Source organism: Lepidochelys kempii, chromosome 7 (assembly GCF_965140285.1).
Source record: "Lepidochelys kempii isolate rLepKem1 chromosome 7, rLepKem1.hap1, whole genome shotgun sequence".
Taxonomy (NCBI): Eukaryota; Metazoa; Chordata; order Testudines; family Cheloniidae; genus Lepidochelys; species Lepidochelys kempii.
In genome coordinates this window covers 114873901-114897932 of record NC_136386.1, presented here as the reverse complement: position 1 = coordinate 114897932, position 24032 = coordinate 114873901, and the positions used below count along the sequence as shown (strand labels likewise).

Here is a 24032-nt window from a genome sequence, read left to right as displayed (position 1 = left end):
AGGATATAAAGTTATATATAGAATTTCTCAACGCCTAAAGTTTTCATGGCCATAGTCAGCGTGAAATGCCAACGCTTTAGCCATCCTCATGCCATGGCTGCATCTCATCGTGACAGAGGTGCATTCCCAGGTTCTTGTGCTTAACTTTGGGGTTTGTGCATTTTTTGGTTACACTGGGCAAAAAAAAATTCAAGTGTTTAAGTGATTTAGGAGCCCATGTCCCACTTTCAAAATTTACATTGGAGACAGTATCTGTTTTCACACCCTGTCCTAAAGAGAACATCGTGTTGCTGTGCAGTATTCAACAGCTGCTACATCCTATCCCAGAGTAGATGAAGCAATTCCATGTGTACACTTATCAAGTCCTACTCTGGCTTTGACTATGACCCAATAGCAATCAATGGTATCCAAGTGTCATAATTTGGCTTGTAGTTGGGGTGTAATTCACATCCCTTACTTGCACTAAATAGCATTCACTTGAGCAGTTTCAGTGACAGGATTGCAGAATCAGGCCCCTAAGGATACTTGGGAATTAAAGGAATTCTATAACTGTAAGGTATTATTATGATTACTACTCTGGAGAATGCAGAGTTATTGAAGACGGCAAAATAAATTACAGAGTTAAATGTATAAGTAAACCAGGAAACAACTGATGTTTTTTGCATAGTAGTAATCTTCATAATCACTTCATTTGCAGTTATTTTATTTTAAACTTTAGGCAGAATTTTGAAGCATAACTCAGTGGAGATTTTTGCTGTAATCTATAGAGTTTAATGAAAGCTAATTGGAGGACAAATTCTAATCTAATTAAAATGTGACCGCATAAAGCAGAAAGGATAAATGAGGGGAAATGTTCTATAGGGCATAGTTTTCAAACAATGATTATTCTGAATACTAAGTCAGATGAAGCTTTTGTACATGATGATCGTGGATGTTGCCAGCAATAAAACAACCTTGAGATATTTTAAATGAAAGTTTTAATATATTTTGTTTTAAAAGTGGACACTTAAATCACAACTGTGTAAGGGCTTTAAAAAAGCGACACACACATTCTCATCTAAAAACATAACAAGTAAGTTAGCCAAAGGTATACATTCCATCTAAGTTCTCATGATCAGCAGATGCAAATGTTCGCAGTGTGCAGAAGAGTTATGAGCCCTAATGAGATTTCAATACTGAGCAAACAATAAAAATTTATGCATTGCATAGTTTTAGTGGCCTTTGGCTTCATGGATAGTGTTACACCCTTTCAACAGCTTTGGTAATATAATATCCATCTGCTTTGGAAGTAAGAAAAATTTTAGGGGTGAACTGAAATTGTGAAAAATAATTTGATTAATTACTTTGTCAGGTTCCTGCATTTCCATGGTATAATTGCCTATAGTAATCGTAACTCTTGTGCAGATACATAGGTTCTAGTTATGTTCTGACACAAGCTTTGAAAGATTCAGGTGAAAGATAGGTTTTCCAGCATTTGAGACAGACTATTTCCTGTTCTATACGTATCCAGAGCACTCCCAAACAAACCCCCTAGCAAGAACATTCCTGTCACAGTCCGGTAAAGGAGAGAGTTGAAAAGCTGCACTTTCGCTATGAACTGTCATGTGTTACAATAAAAGAGGTTGAATACATACACAAAAAGAAACACACAATAGTCATTAAAATAAATGTAAGCAGTGGGGGATGGGGATACCCTAGAATCAGTGAATTAAACTGATACTGTTTGAAAATAAGCTTGACCATCTCAAACTTCAAATCCTTTTTTGGTTTAGTTTTTAATAATTCAGAACCTTCAGCTTAATGGTTTCCTGCATTACACTGTATAAATATTAAAAAGTTTGCATGGGATTAATAACAGATTCTCTGCATACGTGTCACAGCACACATCTGCAGCAAATCTGCTAGCATATTTCTTATACTAGTTTTACTTTGGGGCCATAAAGTAATTCTTGTTTTGTGAATGAGAATAAACCTATTATGCACTAGGTTAGCTACACCCAGTTTCTACTCTTCAGGGGGAAAAAGCTGCTTATTTGATATGGCGTCTCAAATTTCAGTGTTCTGAAGTGAGTTTAAGCCTCTGATAGATTTGCTTGAGCAAGCTGTTGGATATTGCCTTCACTATTTCTTGATTTTACTTATCCCAGAGAGTACTGACAAACTTCTGGGCAGCAGCAAACTAAGGGAGCTTAATTATAAAGTGTAATGTTTTACTGCTAAATTCGTTAATGAGGCAACATGCAAAAACTGAAATATTTACCCATGTTTTCTCTTAAAATAGTATCAAATGTTTTTTATTCTTTTTAAAAGAAGCAGCTTTCAGTGATGCAGTTTTGCAGCTCACAAAAGCCCTTTCTCCCATCCACAAATAGCTAGCTTTCTCTTTGCCTCAAGGGAATTGTGCATAGCTCAAGTAAAGTTTAAAAAAAATAAGAGATCGTTTCCCAGTTTTAATTCAAACACGATGCATATACACACACTTTCTCTCTCTCTCAAAAGGAAGATCCAGAAGTGTTACACCGACCTGCCCTCTGAAAGTTCTATTGACCTGAAGTTTACTAAACAAATAAATGAGGAAAGCAACATCTGTTTCACATCCCTGGCACAAGTTCTGACCTTGAGATGTAAAGCCTGACTCAATCTTGAGGTGGTGTAACTCCACTGAGTTACTGTTGATTTACAACGGTGTAACACTGAGCAGAATCAGGCCCTAAAATGGATTTAAAACATAATGTGAGACTTTGTATGTTTATATTCTTTAAAAGATATAGGACCTGATCCAAAGCCCATTGACTTCAGTGGCCTATGGATCAAACCCTCAGCCTCCATAAGCTATTTAATTTTTTTCTTATTGGTATACATGCTTTTCTTTCTCTTGGAGTATTATTTTTCATAAAGTTAAATTTCTGTCCAATAGGTTTTTGTTGTGTATGACAGCTTTCATAGAAACTGGCTCTAAAACAATGTTTTGCAATTAAACCATGCATTTAGATCTACTGATGAAAAGTGCTATGCAAGAGCTAGGTAGTATTATTATTTATTATTTATGAAGTGAAATATAATAGCAAAGAGAGAGAGAAACTAAAAGGGAGAAAAGATGTTGTTAGGTTGTGATTTGAAAAGAGTCAAGGAAGTAGTAAGCTACAGGAAGGCTTTTCCAAAAGGCAGGAGCTGCACAGAAGAAGACTCTTGCACCCCAAAGTGACATGTTTGTGTGAAGTGGCTTTAAAAAGGCAGTTCTATCCATTTGTGATTTTTTTCATCTCTGTTAGTGAGAGACAAAATTGGGCCATTTCATCCCTGGCGTAACTGCACTTACTTCAATGGAGTTACATTAGATTTAATTATATGTTTATTTCCGATATTTTATTCAACCACTAGATGTCTCTGTATGCTATATATAGTTCCAGAGAGGATGAAGCCCCTGGTAAACAAGGGAGACAAAACTGGAACTTAAACTGTGTGGAAATCTATTTCTTTTGCGTCTGTAGTTGTAACTGTGTTCTTTAATAAGCATCTATTGTTTAAAGAGAACTCTGATTCGATACATTGTCATATCAGAGAAAAACCTACAGAGATTGAACGTTCCTGATTTTAAAAAAAAAAAAAGCCCATTTGTTTCTCTACAGCTGTTTAAGACAGACTGTGATTTCATATGTCATGAAACTAGAGCCAAAATATATTCATCGTTGCTAGGTGGGTACATCAGGCAGTCATTGGAATTTGAAATGGGCACCTCTTTCATTGTTTTCAGCATAGAAGTAATACATACAATATAATATCACGACAAGTGATTTTTTCAATTAAGTGACTGTTGACGATTTAGTGTTTAATTCTCTCCTTCATAACCCAGCGCGCAGCGCTGTCTGTCTAAGAAAGCCAGCAGCTGTACATGAACAAGTACAATAACGGATTTACCAGCACTGTAAAAAACTGGGTATCAGATGTCAAGTTGAGTGGATTTTTTTTTTTTAAACAATCAGCTGAGGAGTGGGCCTGGGTGCAGAAATCTATTTCATGATTCTGTTTATCAGTCAGTCCTCTGACGGACCGAGGGAGCTGCACCTGTGACCAGTTTTTTGTAGAGCTCTCTGAAGAAAAATGCAAAAGTAATCAGCACATGTTTGCCTTTCATTTATCTCTGTCATCTGGGAATAAGATACAGATAGTATCAGGAGCAATGAAAGGTACATTCTGATATTATTTTCAGTTTTTTGTCTAGACAGAGAGGAGCAACCACTTGTATCTCTGGAACACATACCAAAATAAAAAAAAAAAAAAGCCTACATTCTAGGCTGAAGGCCAGAGGGGGTAGTAAGCTGTCTATATTTAAAAAAAAGAAAAAAAAAAGTTAAAAACCACCAGCTACTCATCAGGTGATTGGAGACTGTGGTTGTAAAAATGTGCTGCAGGCAGAAGTTCTGAAAAATCCCAGAAAGTGTTGAAAACATCTCTAAACAAGGTATTTTTCTCCTGCACCTTTCTTGCTAAAGGTCCCAATAGCTGCCAAGAAAAGGAGTGAGAATGTTAGCTGCCAAATAAAAAATTTATGACCGTGTTTGGCAAAGGACTGTATTGCTGCTTGTTTTATACATTTCCACAAGACTCTTGTGGGGCTGTTGGGCACATACAACTCGCTGATCACTGTGCTTTATCTGTGCTGTAATAAAGAAAAATCAACTCAAATGAAGTAGAATTAAACAATATGACTTTTTTTCATTGAATAATCCCCTATAAATGTTTACTATGGCAAGAATATCATTTAATATAATACAACATTCCCCATAGAAAAATGTTTTTTAAAACCTTTATCTGACCATTACTTGTTAATTGAGTAATTTTCTTAGTAAAAATATGTGAATCTTTCAGTTAAAAATGTATTGCTTTTGCAATTGTGCTTGTTATACATTGGAGTCTGGGCCAATAAACTGCCTGTTAAACTATAAAGGGGCCCATTCACTAAAGCTTGTGAATGCCATTTATGTTTGAAAAACAAGGAAAAGAATATGCTGGAATTTCATTGCTCACTAATATCAATTAGGGTTTTGGACTGTGTCATTAAATTAAAGTTGTGGGAGAAAAATATTTCAGTGTATTCAGTGGAAAAAATATTTTTAATTAGGGCTGTCAAGCAATTAAAAAAATGAATCTCGATTAACCGCGCGATTAAAAAAATAATCGCAATTAATTGCGCTGTTAAACAATAATAGAATACTGTACCATTTATTTAAATATTTTTGGGTGTTTTCTACATTTTCAAATGTATTGATTTCATTTACAACACAGTATACAAAGTGCACGGTGCTGACTCCATATTTATTTTTTATTTAATATATTTGCACTGTAAAAAACAAAATAGTATTTTCAATTCACCTAATACGAGTACTGTGGTGCAATCTCTTTATCATGAAAGTTGAACTTACAAATGTAGAATTATGTACAAAAAAAATAACTGCATTCAAAAACAAAACAATATAAAACTTTAGAGCCTACAAGTCCATTCAGTCCTACTTCTTGTTCAGCCAATCGCTCAGACAAACAAGTTTGGTTACAATTTGCAGGAGATAATACTGCCCATTTCTTGTTTACAATGTCACCTCAAAGTGAGAACAGGCATTCGCATGGCATTGTTGTAGCCGACATTGCAAGATATTTATGTGCCAGATGCTGTAAAGATTCCTATGTCCTTTCATGCTTCAGCCACCATTCCAGAGGACATGTGTCCATGCTGATGATGGGTTCTGTTCGACAAAAAGCCAAAGCAGAGTGGATCTATATATGTCCATTTTCATTATCTGAGTCAGATGCCACCAGCAGAAGGTTGATTTTCTTTTTAGGTGGTTTGGGTTCTGTAGTTTCTGCATTGGAGTGTTACTCTTTTAAGACTTCCGAAAGCATGCTCCACACCTTGTCCCTCTCAGGTTTTGAATGGCACTTCAGATTCTTAAACCTTGGGTCGAGTGCTTTAGCTATTTTTAGAAATCTCACATGGGTACTTTCTTTGCATTTTGTCAAATCTGCGGTGAAAGTGTTCTTTAAAAGAACATGTGCTGGGTCATCATCTGAGACTGCTATAACATGAAATATATGAGAGAATGCAGGTAAAACAGAGCAGGAGACATACAATTCTCCCCCAAGAAGTTCAGTCACAAATTTAACTAACGCATTATTTTTTTAATGAGCATCGTCAGCATGGAAGCATGTCCTTTGGAATGGTGGCCAAAGCATGAAGGGACATATGAATGTTAGCATATTTGGCACATAAATACCTTGCTACAGAAGTGCCATGTGAATGCCTATTCTGACTTTCAGGTGACATTGTAAATAACAAACAGACAGCAGTATCTCCTGTAAATGTAAACAAACTTGTTTGTCTTAGCGATTGGCTGAACAAGAAGTAGGACTGAGTGGACTTGTAGGCTCTGAAGTTTTACATTTGGTTTGTTTTTGAGTGCAGTTATGTAACCAAAAAAAAATCTACATTTGTAAGTTACACTTTCACGATAAAGAGACTTCACTACAGCACTTGTATGAGGTGAATTGAAAAATGCTATTTCTTTTGTTTATCATTTTTACAGTGCAAATGTTTGTAATAAAAATAATAATATAAAGTGAGCACTGTGCACTTTGTATTCTGTGTTGTAATAGAAATCAATATATTTGAAAATGTAGAAAAACATCCACAAATGTTTAACAAATTTCAATTGGTATTCTATTAACAGTGCGATTAATCATGATTAATTTTTTTAAGTGCGATTAATTTTTTTGTTAATCACATGAGTTAACTGCGATTAATTGACAGCACTATTTTTAATACGTTAGCACATTGACAGTAATATTAAGTTGGCTGATGGTGAAGTAAAACCCTTAAAAAGTACTTTGCCTGTATGAAGAAACAAAATTATCTGTCCCTGTCTTTTCAAAACAGTTATCAGATTATGCTCCCAACTGATAATTAGTGCTGCTTAACACAGATCTTGTCATTCTGTTGTCTCAAAACTATAGATTGTTTATGCTTTCTCATTACCATGTATTTATGGAGGCATGAGGCTTGGAACACAAGGACTGCTCTTTTCATGTGCCCCATAGGTGGCAGTATACCTCAGGGGTGGGGCCAAGATCTCTCCTACCGCCCATGCAGGTCGAGTAGGCTGCCTCCTTTGAATGGATTGGGCAGTGGTAACCCTGCCTTTGGTGCTCCTTGAGCTCCCCCTGGGGCAGCACAGTTCCACACCACACTAACACAGACCCATGTCTTCAAGGCACAGTTGAACCCCATACCATAGCAATTATTCAATAGCAGCCAACAGTACTACAAATGCTATGTGCCTATATGTTTATATACTTCATGGTGTTTGATGTAAAGTACTAAAGACAGCCCAACATTAAGAGGATTATTTCAGACAGCATTAGGAGTTAATTTACAGAAGATTAGCTCTAAATCAGGCAGATATCATAAGCAAATTATCATCCATATGAGAGATGCAGAGTCAAAATGTGTGGTAAGGAATGGGGGTTAGCATCTCCTAGAACACTGAGCAGTCTGGTAGATTCTTTGTTAGTTTCCTTTCTTAAGGTGTTACATTATTTCTCTATACACACTCCTTATTGATGTTGTTTATTGGCAATGTAACAGTTTAACTCCATGTACCTCTCATCTGATTAATATTATATACTTCGTGTTGTCCTTCCATTGAGTAGTGTTTTGTTTGACCCTACAAATGATATCTCCATGGTGTGTGATCGTTCTAAATCGGTAGTATACATCTTGACTTCAGTATGACATACTTAATCCTTTATTTTTTTTCTGTTAAAGTGAGTTACATTTTAATGCCAAACTCATAAAAATTGAATGAATAAAATGGCAGATATTAGAATTGAGATTACAACTGCTTAAAAAATTGGTTCCGTAACGTTTAAGCTTATACATTTCAAATTTGTTTTTTATCCGCAGCAGGGATGGTTATTTTGTACTCACAAGCAAATTCTGTCCTTCAGACTGCAGTCCAGCAGGCATGAACAACAAACCAATCCCAATCTGCTCACCCAGTTTCCACTTGAAAATTAGTTGAAGAGATTGTAAAATGGACTGGACCACATGCCTAAATCTTTTTGAGTTGCACTTGAGATTCTGAAAGTTTTGAAGTTTCAGGAATGGGTTGCTCTAACTTCTGAAATGTGTGTGTTTTACTCTCTGAAAGGCATTCAACTGATTAGTCTTCAGTGTGACTCTGAACATATTTTTTTAATGGGGAAGGAAGTCTGGACAGAGTTCTGCATTTTATTCCTTTCCTGATGGACCAAATACCTTTAGGCAGGGTTGGCCTGAGGTCATAAATGCCTCCCTGTGAACAATGAAAAAGGAACCTTCACACCCTCCACAAGATCATAAAAACTATGGAAAAGCCCAGTTTCCATTTAGGGGTCCCTCTGGTTGCAAGATCTGCAGGTGCTCTTGAACTTTGACTTCATCTGCTGTGGTTTCATGAAGTGCATGGGCACCTGGTATGGTTATTAAACTGAGGTGTCTGAGATCATAACAAAGTAGAGGCTTTTCTACTCCCCTAATAGAAATGCTGTAACATGCTGAAAAGAAAACACTCTAATAGTGGTGAGTATCTCCTGTCAACTAATTTGATAGTTCTCTATCAGGTAAACCATTTGTGAATACATCGATCCTTTTTATTTTTCACTGTTCTGTCTTAGCTATTCCCAGGATTTCTCTGAAACAGTTGAGCAAAAATTGATTTTTATTTGTTCCACTGGCCTTGTGGAAAATTAGCTTATGAACTGGTTTTTATAGGGAGACTCAAAGCACAGCACAGGTTGAAAAATAAGCCTATAGCAGTCAGAATCGTTGTCTGAAATGTCTTCAGACTGGAAGGCTGAATTTATTGCACAAAACAAGTCCTAGCAATGTGGAGGTGCTCAGTCCTGCTCATTATCACTGGAAAAGGGGAAACCAAAAAGCACAGTAAAAAATTAAATTTTAATAATGCTAGTGATATTTTCTAAATCCTTCCTGACAGAAAGATTCTCATTATTTTTATCTGTCTCAGAGTAGGCTCTTTTAATGCCATCTCACAAATGGCCTTAGCCATGATTGTTTTCTTTTCTTTTAAAGCATTTGGGGAAAAAAATGAATATATGCTTTTCTATCATTCAAGAAGTGCCATGAAGTGGTAACATTTTGGATAGCACATTTTCAGGAACAATTGCTGAGATGCCTTCAGGTTTTTACAAAAGAGGTCAACATTATTAAGACAATTGTAGTCAACTTCCCATATGAAAAGACACCCAGTCAAATGTAGTGTGAAAAGGGGGAAATACTATAAACTAAGTAATGCCCAATCTCCAATTTAATCACATCTAAAAGCTATAGATTAAAATTGAATCAAGTCAAAGGATATTACGTATTTTCTTTCTTGCTTCCTTCCACTTAATATATATTTCTAGACTAATCTTAATTGTTCTCAACTCTGGTATAGTACAAGTTTTCTTTTTTAAAACATGTATTTTCATTTTCTTGAATATGCATGGAATGTAAATGAAACCACACTTATAACAATAACCAGTACACAATCATATATGTTCTTGTCAGGCTTTTTAGCTGCATACAAGCTCCTGCTAGAGTAACAATTGCTTTATTTGTAAGTGTTTTTGTTCATTAACTGTTTGGAAACCAGGATTATATATACCCAGCAGTCTAGAAAACACCAATGTTTTAAAGGCATATCCATCCATCCATCCATCTTAGAGCTATTTCTAAGGTTCCTATCAAGATACCATCTAAGAAACATGGTAGTGTAGCTTGCAGGTACACTTTTGACATACTCTTGTTGGCACTTTGCCATACTGGCTTAAGAAAAAAAAAGTGTGAGACTAAAGGATATACACTTTTAAATGGAGTGCACCCCTCCATTTAAAAGTGTATATCCTTTAGTCTCACACTTTTTTAATAGACCCCTACCAGGACAGCTATTTAATTTTTAATAGCGTGGCCTTACAGTCAGTTACTCAAAACCCGTCTTCCTGAGAAACTTTTTCAGAGTCACATCTCCCACAGATTCTCTTGCATTAGTCCTTACTGCTCGCCGAGGCAGTGCCGGCTCCAACCAGGCTCTAACAATCATACCTCCGAGGGACTGGTTCCATGGCTTTTTCTCCCCGACACCAACTGGTGTGTGACCTTAATGCATTGCTGTTGAACAGCACAAGAGAGGAGTGCCCTCTTTCATTTGAGTTAATTTGATTTCATTTGCATCATGGCCTGGAATTTTTCAAAGTCAGTTTCCTTGGATTTAACATGTCTTTGTTGATGGTAGTTTTGTATTCTGAATTTTTAATCTGTGAAAGGTGATAAAGATGACCCAAACAAGGGGTTACGGGGAAGAGATTAATGGGATGCTGATCCTTTCACCTCCAGGTTGCCATGTTGCATAGAGTCTTCTCTAGCAGTGGCCAGAAGAGAAGTTGTTCCCTTCTGAGCACTGTATGGTCTGTGTAAAATGAGTTGTTCTCACTTCAGTTCCAGATGACCCTGGCCCAGAAACCCCCACTACCACTGCCATCCTGTTGACATAAACAGGCTATTTTGTTAATGATCTCAGCATGGAGTGAATGGACATGGAAACAATAGGGTTGAGGCACATTGGTGGAGCAGTGCGAAGAAGCAATGCTCTGTCTCAGCCAGTCGGTACATGTTGAACAGAGGAAGAGTATTCTCTATTCCAAAGGTTTATCAATCTGACACCTTTAACTTTTGCATGTTTTCAAAAACAGATGCATAAATGAAATCTCCTTCACTAACAGGAAAACTAGGGCTGTTCTAACTGCTTCCTTCATATCTGAGAGACAAGGTGGGTGAAGTAATATCTTGTATTGGACCGACTTGTTTTGGTGAAAGAAGAAGCTTTTAGACTACATGGAGCTCTTCAGGTCTTTGTAGTTGGCCCTTTGGCCTTTATATCTTCATTTATGCCACTCCATGTGCTCCAACTCACGTATCGAGCAACTGCCCTTTCTTCAAGTCACTCCCAATGTCTGTCTTCCCCAAGGCCATTCAGCAAAGCTCTCTTCTGGATATGTCCACTGAGTTTGCATGGTGACCCGGCATATTATCTGTGATTGCCCATGTCTGAATTATATTGTAAGGTCCTCGGGACAAAGATATTTATCTGCTGTACCAGGCAGTATCCCAGCAGTCAATGAATATTGGGTACTTAAAGTCTTACTGTCTGATTTGCATGCCCCAATGTTTGCATGTAGGAAGCATAGCTATTGGTCACCTTTAATTAGGTACCCAAAAACTTAATGGCAAAGTAGTCAACGTAGCCATATAAAATGTGTTCCAATATATGAAGAGGGGATCCTTCCATCCAGAAAACATATCGGATGCACTTCAAGTTAAATCTTAAATGCATGAATTATCATGAAATGCTGTGAGACAGGGCATAATTATATGCCCTGAGTTTGTCATCAGTCTATCTGTGTTCTTGAGGATACTGGTTTTTAAGGCTTTTCTTTCAAGATACAGCCCTGTGTTGTAATGAATGTGTGCTAGCTGATCCCCAAAGCTGTTTATATATATATTTTTTTAACTTGTAGCAGTGTCAGAGATGAACTTCTGCTGGAACTTTTTTGCGGTGTTTGTTTTGTAGTCTTCATTATTTCAGGTTAGGCACACACAATTCTTTATGTATCCAGAGTCTGCACTCGCTCATTTGTGTTCCATATTTTGTAATCCGTTACCCATGATTGCTAATTTTCATGACAATTGTTATTGTACCATCAGTGCTTAGTGGCAAGGCATCATTATTCAGTGCTGGTCAATCAGGCAGTAAGACATGTGGAAGACATCCGGCTGAACCCATATAGATTTCATGCACTCCCCTGCTAATGAATCCCGTTTTATAAAAAGGTTTAAACACAGTTGGCATCCTTCATGTAAGGTTTGCAATAGCTTATTTTGGAGCTGCTTTGTGTTTATACAGAGCGGATCTAAATATGTCACAAACAGAGTTAGAGCTATTGTGTGTGTGTTTGTGTAGCTATACAGGAGATAATTTTTTTAAATGTATAAAGCAATACAATTTGTGTCATGGTGGGACCATGGTGTACTGATGTGCAGAAGGCGGCAGTGTTTGGAAATGGATGGTAGGGCTTGTTCGCCAGACCAGCGGATATTGGGTGCATCTCAGAGGTGATCCTCTCGACCTCTAGGATGGAAAGCTGACTATGTCGTTCATCAACTCACAGAACAAAGTTGGCATTGGCTCCAAAGGGAGCCTCTAGGAGGCTTTTCGCTCAGAGGTTAGGCGTTGTGACCAAACACAGGGGAAAGGTCAGGCCTTTCAAAACAGAGGAGTGGGAAACTTGGCAGAAGTGGGCGCACTGTAAGTGTAAATATTTTAGCTTGGTTTGTTCAGCATGAGGTTCCTACCTTCCTGTAAACATCCCCCAGCAATTTACTGTCCCATTAAACTGTAGCTGATAATTTCTCTGTCATTTCAAACCCAAATGTTTGGAACTGGTCCCACTTCCACTTGATGGGACGTTTGTTGAACAAAAAGTAGAATCATTGCACGTACCACGTGTTCTTATAGTTTCAAATATGAATGAAACCACAGAAGTTAGCTCTTAACTCACTCAAATATGCAGATCTATAGCAATGAATTCAGCCCATGAGCTACATCAAGTAAATGGTTAATTCATCGAGTATAACAGCACTGTGATTCATAATGTAAACTTGAGGAATCCTTGATGTTTCAATCACACATTCCTCTTAATTTGGCCATGCATTCTTTTAAAACTACAGTGCGCTTACTTAATAAAATGCAGCATGCAAATGCACAAGTTTTTGCCTTCAGGCATTTTAGGCATGGATGTTTCAGTGGGTGTCTTCTTTCAAGTGTATATTCTTTCTTAAATTATTTACCCTGTAAACATGCTTTGCATTTTCAAAGGCGGCTCTGGGCTCCTCATTCAGTAGATTTAGTTGCGTGTAAGGTAATAGAGATAAAAGTTAGCATATCAATTTTGCCATGCTAATTTATTAGCCTTTTGGCTTTTTGGCAGCAGATGTTGAGCCCCATTTTTCCCCCTTTGGTAGTATTGTTCCCTCCCCCACCTTAAATTCCTTGCTGTGTTGCCTACAGCAATACCCACTGGCAGTGTCTGGCTGTGACAGTACAGTAGGCTCCTCTACAGATGGGTCCTGCCAATGCCAACCATTGTTCTACCACTGTGAGCTGGCATGACTACGTGGTATCACTCAAACCCCCCTTTCCACTTGATTTTTTCTTTACTCTGAAGGACTGCCCTTGCTTATTGACTCTGAAACGTGCTGACGCCCAGACGTTGTGTTCTCAGTCTGAGCCACAGTGACCGGATCCAGACTTCAGCATGTTCCCTGTTCTCTAACCCCTCCACAATGTTGTCCTGTTGCTGCAACACCTCTTCATCCATTTTCTGTGCAGCCCTGTCCTCCTGGTACTCTGCATTTGGTTGAATTTTGTTTGTGCATTTGAAAGTAAAACAGTTGAACCCAGCATTTAAAAAAATATATATAAAATGACTCTTTAACTGTAGACTTGGCTAGTAAAACTATATAATGCTTCAGTGGAGGAGTCTTTTGATAACATCCATCCTATTTGATGATTAAATTGTTCCTCTTAACTTTTTTTTTTTTTTTGCTGCACTGAGCAGAGTAATTCAGATTCCTAGAAATTGAACTTTGATATGTATTTCCTAGACTCACACTTAAACTGAACCTTTAATTATCAGATAGATACAGGTGGCTGCATGTATAGCTGAGTGTCCTTGTGAGGAGGATTTTAGAGACATGGGTGCAGATTAAGTAATCTTGCAATCAGGTGTGCAGCTGGAGAATCAGAAATAAGACTTTGGGAAGGATCATTTTATTTATTTATTTATTTATCTCAGCCTGAAATAATGAAACAAAATTAATTAGGCCAGATACAAGTAGATGATTTAAGCATTCAGTATGTTATGTATGCATTTGCCTAACTATGCGTTAGATTAAGCAAGTTTCACCCACAGTTAATCCTTTGTAAATTAGCATTATGGATGCCTTGGAGCCCTCGTCCCACAAATAAAATGGTTGTCAACCCAGCTGTACTGTATATTACTTAAGGCAGAATTTTTTAAGAGTTTTCATGCTTTTAATCTATTTCACTGCTGAGTTTCAATTTTGCTGAGTTTCTTTTCAGGACTGATGAGGGTGACTGAGTAAATACATATTCTGGTTTTCATGCATCCACTTGGGCAAATCGTTTGTTATCAGGTGTTTTGGAGAGAATGTCACACCGCCATAAAGGGAAGCTGTGCGTTCAGGTGTTACATTGAACTGCAAACCAGGGAGAACCTTAATTAGCTTTATTTTGTTAGACTGTTACATGTTTTTTTAAGAGTGAGAATCCCCCCTCTCCCCTGCCCCACCATCCCTTTGGCAGAGTAAATATTGCCTGTTAAATTTGAATTAGCTGTCATTGCAAAAGAATTAATGCTGTGTTTGAGCCTTTCTAGTGAGGAAGGGAAAAATAAACAAGACAGATCTTCGTTCAGCTTTAAGTGATAAATGAGGACAAAGCAGGCCATTCATCTCCTGCTAGGAAAGTGGACACAAGCAGTAAAGCAGTTTTGCGGAAGATGTGTCAGCAAATGTGATCATTTTGTAACCTGTCAGGAGGATAGAGAGCTAGTCCTTTTAGAGTGTCACAGGGGAGTGTGTTTGTCTGATGTGACAGTTTTCATCCATGCATTTGCTTTTTTTTTTTTTTTAAAGTGGGGGTGAGTAAGGAGGGAGCTGAAGTTGATTAAACTTGCATCCTTATATATTTATACATTTCAGTACATACTCTATGTATATCCACTCAGGCTCAAACAAAAACCATTTAGCAAGGAAAACTCCCTCTACTCTCTGGACTCTCCTCTTACCTATCACATTTTTACTTTAACAAACTGCATTGCCACCCCCTTTGAAATTTGGGCACCAGAGTGAGTTTAACATATCGCAAAGCATGCTGTACCTCTTCTTAGTGCATGTTTCTTCTTTGGCTGGCTGGACATTTATTTTCTTTTTGCAGTTGTTGACCCAGCAAAAGAAACTAAAATGAACAGGGTGGTTGGGGTTTTTCCTCCTTCACTATTTATAGCCCATTCAGATGATGTGTTACATCCAAGTATGTTTTGCAAAAGTTCCTGCTGCGTGAGGGGCTTCTGGAAATATTGTGCTTCCGTAGAAAGGGGAAACAATATTGTGAAATATTTAAAATCCAAGCCTTATGCCAGATGGATCCAAATTATAGTCTCCATTGTTAAATTTACAAATATATGTATATTTGTGTGTATTATGTATATAAAATTGAGCACTTAATTTCAAGTAGAATCTAAAATGATGCAATTTCTGTTTTTACAAGAGGGGTTGTTCCCAACAAATGTTTGAATGATATTAGGTGTTTGTTCTTCTGGCATCTTTTTTATTATTACTGATTTCCATCTTTTTACTACACGGTAAATGTAACATTTGCCTATTACCGTAAGTGAATGTATGCTACAGAGACAGATGAGGCTTTTATAACATAAGCTTCACAGTTTGACACTTGCTTCTTTATATCATCCTTTTCTTCAAAACTATCTTTTATTCTTCTCCCTTGGTATTTTGGTACAAGTAAGTACCTCACTGACATATGTTTCCTTGGAATCTTGTACCTTAATGGCAAAATCCCCTGAAAATAAGCAAATTGTTCAGGAAACGAGAGAGAGAGAGAGAGAGAGAAAGAAACATCACAAAGGTTACATATTGGTTTAAGAGTCATTAGTGTATTTTTTATTACAGACCACCCTGCCCTGCTTGGATTATATCACGATTTATTATTTAATTGTTTAAACAAGTTAAAAGTGAATTGTAACATGCTGTGTGATTAAATTATTAATTTGTTTAGATTAAGAACTGGTTCTAACAGCTGCATCAGGAAATACTTAGAAACATTAGAACTTGAGAGGGAAAAATAAAAGCATTCCAGAATATGCAGTAGTCTTTATAGGTGCTTCGCTGAAGTTGTGGGCAAATGTTTTATCTCCAAGATACATGATTGAGGTAGGTCCACCTTTTTATTGTTTTACAAATATTCTTTCGTTTTACTGTATTTTTTCTTTTTCTTTTCTGTTTTTTTCAGGATCATCCAAAACCGGATTTTGATAGTTATCTTGGCAATCATCATCTTCTTCACCATCCTGATGGCTATTTATTTTTCTGTCAAGAGACACTGATATCTTGGTTCTTCACTAAACAGCAACAAACTGCTTGTTCTGAGTAATTAAGACAAAGTGGTCACATGAATCACTCTCGCACTGACAGAATCTCCCTGTCTTTGCCGCTGTTCAACTCAGGTGCAAGTAGTGTAAAAATATCTTGTATTATTGATTGCATGTGGATTCATTTTTTCCCTTGTTTTTTTCCTTAAAATGAATGTTTTTGGAATCTTCGTATATGGGTTTTAATATAAAAATCATAACTAAGCAGAATTAATGTGTGTCAAATTTCACACCAGGTGATTCATTTGTAAGTTGCAAGAGTTTGGGGCTGGGGGAAGTGTCTCCACACTTTTCTTTTCTTGTCTTGTGTTGGGTATATAAATATCTAGCAGTATCTGATCTTCTGTGACATCAAAGAATATGAGTAAAGCAGAAACCAAATGATGTAGAAAGTGAAGCTGTCCCATGTGAGCCATTCCTGTTCATAAGTGTCCATAATAAATGTTAAGTAGTTAATTTTAAAAAAGACATCACCTCATGTCAGAGGGTGTTTAATACCTGATGTGAACCTACTACTATATCTGACACAATTTTGCACATCAACTTTCTTTACTATTAGAAACATTTCCATTTGCACCAAGACCCAACTATGATATGTGCATTACTTGCTCAATGTTTAATAGTGACCATGGCACATAGTATTGAATCAGCTTTGCATTGTTCCAATGCTAAGATATGTTCTGGTAAAAAAACAACCAGTAGTCTATTTTAAAGATGTGTAAAAATACTTATCTGTTATTTTCCAGCTGCAAAGAGAACCTAGATCAATATTTCAGTAACAAATACAATAGGATTACATTAAATGCAAACAGAATTAAGGATTTTAAGTATGGGTATGAAAATGAGTTCATGTGCAGAAAACAGTTTTAATGAATTGAATTCAAACTTATCACTGACTTTTTAAATAGAAAGTGTGAAAATGTTAATTTATACTAACAAATGTTGTTCACTGATATATTGTATAAAAGCTTCATCTAATAGGAGATTAGTGTGTAAATGGGATGTGTGTTTCCATCCTGTTGGCTTTGTCTCTTTGGCAGAGGCATCTAGTTCCTTTTGTTTATAAACATGTTCATAGCTCTAGCAAAGGTAGTTTTCTGGTTATGCAGTAAAAGATTTTGCATGATCACGTTTTAACTCATTATATGTAATCCATTACAAATTTTATGAATCTAGAGAGTTTGTGAGCCCTTGAACCTAAGCCATAAAATATTTTAGGAGGAGATTTTCAAAGGAACAAAGGGCAGTTTAGGTACCCAACCCCTTTGGAAGTTAATGGGAGTAGAGCTCTTAACTTCCTTTTGTGCCTTTGGAAACTCAGAGATTCTGCCTTTGGACATATCTGTGAAGACACCGTTGATTCCCGTGTTATCCCTGCTCAAACAGCTGAGAGCAGAATTTGGCCTGAAACATGTTGACTGTCTTTTCTACATAGAAACAAATAACTTGGTTGAAACACCCTTGATTTTACCAACATAAATAAGCCTGTCAAAGCACAGTAACAATATGAACAATGGAAAGATTCACCAGAGAAATAGTACTTATTGAAACCGGTCAGGGCATGCATGTAGTCAGATAAATCATTTAGTGCTGTGTGAGGAGAACTTCAGCCTTTATCTTCTAGTAATGGTGTGAAACTAAGTTCATGTGACATGGGACATGGACAGGGGGTGAAGGGGAAAACTGGCCATCATTAATGGGTATTTATTCAAGGAGGTGGGAGGTGCATATTTCCATAAATCTTTTATCTGAATGACAAACTACTGTAAATCTAAAACAAACAAGAAGCAAATATTAAACTCCTTCCACTTACTGGACATTCCTGGTATTGATGAAGTGAGCTGTAGCCCACGAAAGCTTATGCTCAAATAAATTTGTTAGTGTCTAAGGTGCCACAAGTCCTCCTGTTCTTTTTGCGGATACAGACTAACATGGCTGCTCCTCTGACACCTGGTATTGTTTCAGTGATTATTGTGGGGGGAATCTGTTCAAAGCTACTTAAATGAGGCCTGCGACTGGGCTGCGCACTCCATTTAGGCACCTGCTGGTATCACCAAAAATGCTCAGTGGTAATTGGATCCCACAGCCTCAGTATAAATTTGGAGTTTGGGATCTCATCAGTTATCCCCATTGGGAAAGGAACAAGAGACAAAGAAAATACCAGACTAGCTTTACTCCAGATGAGCGTGACTCACTGCACTTTTCATGCCACCGTCTCATGCATACAGCCCCGACACCTGCTTAACGATGTAAATATAAACGAATGCACAAGTGTCTTGGGATCAGTATGTTATGGTCCTCAAAATATGGTCCCATTGGTCGTTTTTACATTTTCACCTGCTCTGGAAATGAACAGGTTGAGCACGTTTATTTCTGTGGACGTTTTGTGACTTGGATTAAGAGCGTAGTTGGAACTAGTCAGCTGCACAGTGGGTTGGTGCTATAATACATGAGAAGCAAAATACCCACCGGTAGAGTAACCCTTTCCCCCCGCCAGGTTCAGACTTCCCCTGAACCACTTTTGTCACGTCTTTAGTGGATCTATGTGTGAATCTAAGTACTTACAAATGTAAATCTCAGAGAGTAAAACGTTCTTAATGTTTCAAGTCTTTGTCGAAAATGACAAATTAAAACACATGCATGCTGCTGTGAGTAAAATTCATACTCACTAAAGAGTTCCACTAGCGGAATCGATAAACTAAGTCTATGCTGATCCAAAATCAAAAGCAATTTAATTAAAGACGCTTAAGTTTTAAAGAGTTTTAAATGCTATACGTTTTGGGAAAAATATCAGAAAATGTAGCATGACTGACGTCAGTTCCCATCTCTGGGATGGAAGGCCATTTGCTATTCTGTTTAAGGCAGGCTGGATTGTCTTATTTTGGAGCCAGCTTGGTGGGGGGTTTTCTTTGCTGCTGCTTCAGAGCACTGAGCTTCAAAGGCTGAAATTAATGGTGAACAAAATTGTGCGGCTCTGACCATCCCATGCGGGGCAAACCCATTGAGGGTTATCATTAAGTAAAGAAATAAAGGGGGAAAAAACCTGCCAGTTCCAAAAAAACCCTCATCAGATAATGACCTTTGTGATTGGGTTTTCATTACCAAACAGCATCCAGAGATTGTGTGCCCCGTAGAAAAAAAAAAGGAAAGAGAAAGAAAGAAAGAAATAGCAACACTCTCTCTCTCTCTCTTTTTTTTTTGCACATCTTTTCTTTAAACCTGTCAGATCATTTCAGTATTTCAAATCCGAGGAAAACAGCCTGCCTGCTGCTGTATTTGAAGTTGTAATGGTGTCAAAAAGTCACGACTGACTGACAGCCGTCAGTCCCAGAGGAGCTCATTAAATCATAAAAACTTGACAAGGAAATAATTGAGCATCACTGGCAACTTGGCGCCTATTTAGACGTTTTTATTTTCTTTCATTATTAGTCCCCACCATTACGTTCATTAACAAATTGCATTAAACAACTGTTAAGGGCTAATGATTTGTTTATCGCTTTTTTATTATTATTATTATTTAAACATTAGCTGCGTCATGTGGTACCTCAGCAGCCTCATGCTATCATCTGACTGAATATTTTTCCACTCGGAGCTCTGGGTACTGTTGGAATATGAAATAGATTATTCATTACCCTCCTCTTTGCCACTGATTTGGTTTCATGTAGCGTCTTCCACAGAGAAAGATGAAAACTTGTCAAAAATAGGTTATATCTTATTCTAAGGGCAACAATAGCAGCAGGTACAGGTACACTTTAATATTTAATTAAGGTTGATGTTAACCCCTTTAAATGACTTTAGCTGTGAGTTATATTCAAGTGCAGAAGAGAAAAATAATTGTACTTAATTTGCAACCTGTACAGCAGGCAGTTCATCTTGGAGTTACTAGCAAATCTATAGAATAATTTTAAATCATGAAATTTCCAATCATAAATATTTATGTCCACCTTTTTTGACATAATCACAAATTAACAACTTTTTGTACACACCCACATACAAATAATTCTTGTCCTTTTTTTGGTTTTGAAATGCACCATTCAAATTTCAAGATCTGGACAGGACTTTCTTTGGGGGAAGGAGCTATACAGGAATTACCAATAAGGAAATTGTTGACTGTGGTCATAACTTACATAGTTGCGATTCTAGCCTGTCAACAGCCTATAATCTGCTTGGAGATTTTTTTATGGAATATGTAGTTTGGAGAATTTGGGTTCAAGAAGCTAAAAGTTAGTGTTACTTTTTATAGGAAAAATATTTATTTTTATTTGTGTGTGTAGTTTCAGTTTTTGATGGTAAGTAATCCTATTATGGTAGGAAGAAAATTCAAACTTTATAAATATATGTATAATTTCAGGATGGTAAAATCTATCACTGAAATAGTCAAAAGCAAAATACATGTTGTGCTTTCTTTGGTTTATAATAACCCATCTTTGTTCTCTTCTTATTCTATACATTTGAATGCACAGTGTGGTTAGAGACACGGTGTAGTATTTGAAGTGCATTCCTGTCCAGGTGTTGTCGCAGAGATGGTGATATAAGAAGTGGTGGTACTTCATGAGATATCACCCAGTAGAGCCATTCTATTCAGTGAAGTTAGTCTGGCACTTCGCACTAACTCAGATAATAATTGTCATCTCCATAGTCATATGAGGCTAGGGAAACACCAGATGAATATTTTACCACCAAGTCACTGGCGTTTGGTCATCATTACAAGCCCTAAAGAGCTGTATCTGTCCCACCACCAATAGGCATCTTTGGTTCTGTTCAAAGGACTCTCCATTTGTGTTCATGTGAATATAAACTTATGTGACATATGTGCATATGCAACACATATGCACATGCTTAGACTAAATATAGCAGGAAACAAACATGCACGTTGAGGGAGAAACACTTTATCATCCTGAAGTGATGTATTTTATTTGTCACACATAAATAATTAAGGCATCTACAGGGGGAAAAAAACTATATACTGTGATACAGTGAACTTGTGCACTCAGTCATTCCCTTCATCCAAACAACTGCCTTTGGCATGAATAACAGCTTGGCTGATATGAAGCACTGTATTGATCTGTTGCTCAAGAAAGTCCACTGATATTTCCTTGGACTTTTCCTGGAGGTATGGCCATAAAAGCTCAGCAATGTTGGGATCCGTTGCTTCTATCTCCATCTCTTCCCAGATGAGTTCAATAGGGGACAGATCCAGAGAGAGCGGTCAACTCTCAATCTGTGCTGCTCTCTCTCTCTCTCTCACACACACACACACACTCACACACAGCGTTACCTTTTTCTGTTTGAAAAACTGCTTAGGAATCAAAGTCAATGTCATATTGCATGACCAAAAAAGTATCCATAGGTGGAGGGGCATCTCTGGAAAACTTTGTGATAGTCCACTTTGCCCAGAGCACCTATAATTTTGTCTAAACCTCTGACTGTAAAGCCATTGTGCTGATATGGCCTCTACTGCAATGTAAACCGGAAATGTGAACTCCCATGTCATCAACAGGAGGTTCCCCTTCACCACCCATCTCTCCATGTTTTCAGCTCTGTGGAGATTTACTTAGTTTAATTCTGAGATCCTACGTGGGATAGCATGAGTTCTAGCCAGATTTTTGTAAACTTTGCTTTCTCATTCCAAGAGATTCAGGTACTTACGACCCTCCATGATTAGCTGGATACCCACTCTACAATACAGGGATGCTAGGAAGGGGAAGGTTTATATATTTAAAATAAAAAGTGTCTTCATAACAATTTCAAAAAGCCGAGCTAAAAATTGTACGGGGGAGAAGGGGGGTTTCACTGCTTTCTTGTACGCAAGATGTTCACATGATAAGCCCTGCTTCTGCATGTCAATGGTGTTCTGAGTGCCATTGTAGCTACCTTTGCTTTGGCCCAAGTACAAGCCCTTGCTATTTTGTTGGTTTCCGCCATTCAGCCCCTTCACCTGTTCAATCACCCTATTGTCTAGTAAAAGTTACTATGACTGCTGAATGGATTAATTAAACTCTATGACTGTCACCACAGCGAGCAACGTAATAGCAGCACAAATGCACTCCGGCTGTATTTGTTGCCTGTATTTATTTATTTCTATGGATTCTTTGCACTGAGAGAGCCTGTAGAAGCCCCATTGGAGGGATTGAACTCTGCTGTGCTAGATACTGTCCACGCACACACACATCAGTATGACACTCTATTGCCTCGCACCTCTAAGTGATTGTAAAATGTCACCATTCTGATCTGGTAGCATAGGACACTCACAAGTATACCTGGTTATGTGAGGTGTTGGCAGTGGAGAATCAGCCATATATTACTGAGATAATTATAGTCTCACCTAGCAGCCAGGTAAAGGGTGTATGCAACAAGTTCAGAGTGCTCCAAGAGAGAACAAAGGGTCCTTTTGAATGTGGGTGTCTCCCACTCAAGTGCACCTTCAATACCCAACTGGGGCACAGCATGTGATCAGGTGATGTAAATGCCGAGAAGGGTGTGCCCATGAAAACTTTGTACCTCTCTCTGCACCTGTGCATCTCTTCAGAGTTGAACTCATTTGTTTTACTTAGCAATATTTATATTAGCAGTATTTACTCTGGTGAATGCTATAAAATGGGAAGGTTAAAACAAGAAATGGTGCCATAAGCAAGGGACCATTCACTGCAGTGGAAAAGCAGAACTCTCTATGGGGGAAGGGTAAATCCCATAAAAACCAGTTAGGTCCTTTTTTTCAGAAATATCCTAAAAAAACCTACCTTCGGGAAGTCAGATGGTTGGACCCGGTCATCCACATTTTCAGGAGTGCCTTCTGATTTTGGGTTCAGAGTACCTGCCTTGAGATTCCATGGACCTGATTTCTAAAGATGAACACTTGTCTTGTACCCATTACCTTAGGTTGCACTGCAGCTTCTCAGCACCTCTGAAAATCAGGGTCTAGGTATCTCAGGTTGGGCAGCCAAAATTAATGGACACTTTTGAAAATTTGGATTATGATCTACCTGACCTGTATACGGGATGGACTGTGTCTACTGCTAGTGCTGAGGGAGGTTCTGATGTTCTAGTTCTGACTCTGCTACTGACATATCGTGTGACCATGGGCAAGTCACAAAGTCTACTCTTTGCCTCAGTTTATCCATCTGTTGTTATAGTACTTACCTACCTCACAGGGGTATTCTGAAGCTTAATGTGTTTGTAAAGTGCTTTGGGATCCTTGGATGAAATGTGCTATGTAAGTGCAAAGTGTATATATTCTACCTTATTACACATAGGATGGTCATGCTTGAAATAAATATCAAACAAGAATTGGTAAAAGCCTAATGGATTCCATTCTACTGGTTTTTAACAGCTTTTTTAGTATTGAAAAGATCTGGAGACTCAAAGATAGATGTTCTTTCTGAGCTTGTATGTTGTTTCCTCTATCTTGAAGCGTTTTAATACATGGATTGAAACTTGTCTGCTCTGCCTGTAGTTTCTTAGAACCTCTCTGGAAACTCAAGAATTAATTGTCACAGATATCTCTACACCAGGCAGAAGGTTGTTTTTGCTCTGTTCTAGCAAAGGAAGCACACTAGTGTTTCTCACACACATGGCATCAGAACTCTACTCCTGCCCTGAAAATACCAGGTCCCACACTTAGGGTAGAATTCTTTCTCTATACAGAGAACCTCAGCACAAACCCCTTGTACCACTTAAATCCCAGTGAAGACGTC

General features: G+C 37.7%; 1 protein-coding gene across 6 annotated transcripts in view; it reads left to right on the top strand.

Moving 5' to 3' along the window:
• VTI1A (vesicle transport through interaction with t-SNAREs 1A) overlaps positions 1–23676 on the top strand; it is a 360190-nt gene extending 336514 nt beyond the window's left edge. For 4 of the 6 annotated variants that reach the window (XM_073354362.2, XM_073354361.2, XM_078853877.1 and 1 more), the window contains one exon: positions 16200–23676. In XM_073354362.2, the coding sequence (XP_073210463.1) occupies positions 16200–16293 (94 nt within the window). In that variant the 3' untranslated portion in view covers positions 16294–23676. The remainder of the gene's footprint in view (positions 1–16199) is intronic. The other 2 variants (XM_073354365.1, XM_073354364.1) reach the window with 1 other exon arrangement.
• Positions 23677–24032: the final 356 nt, after the last annotated feature.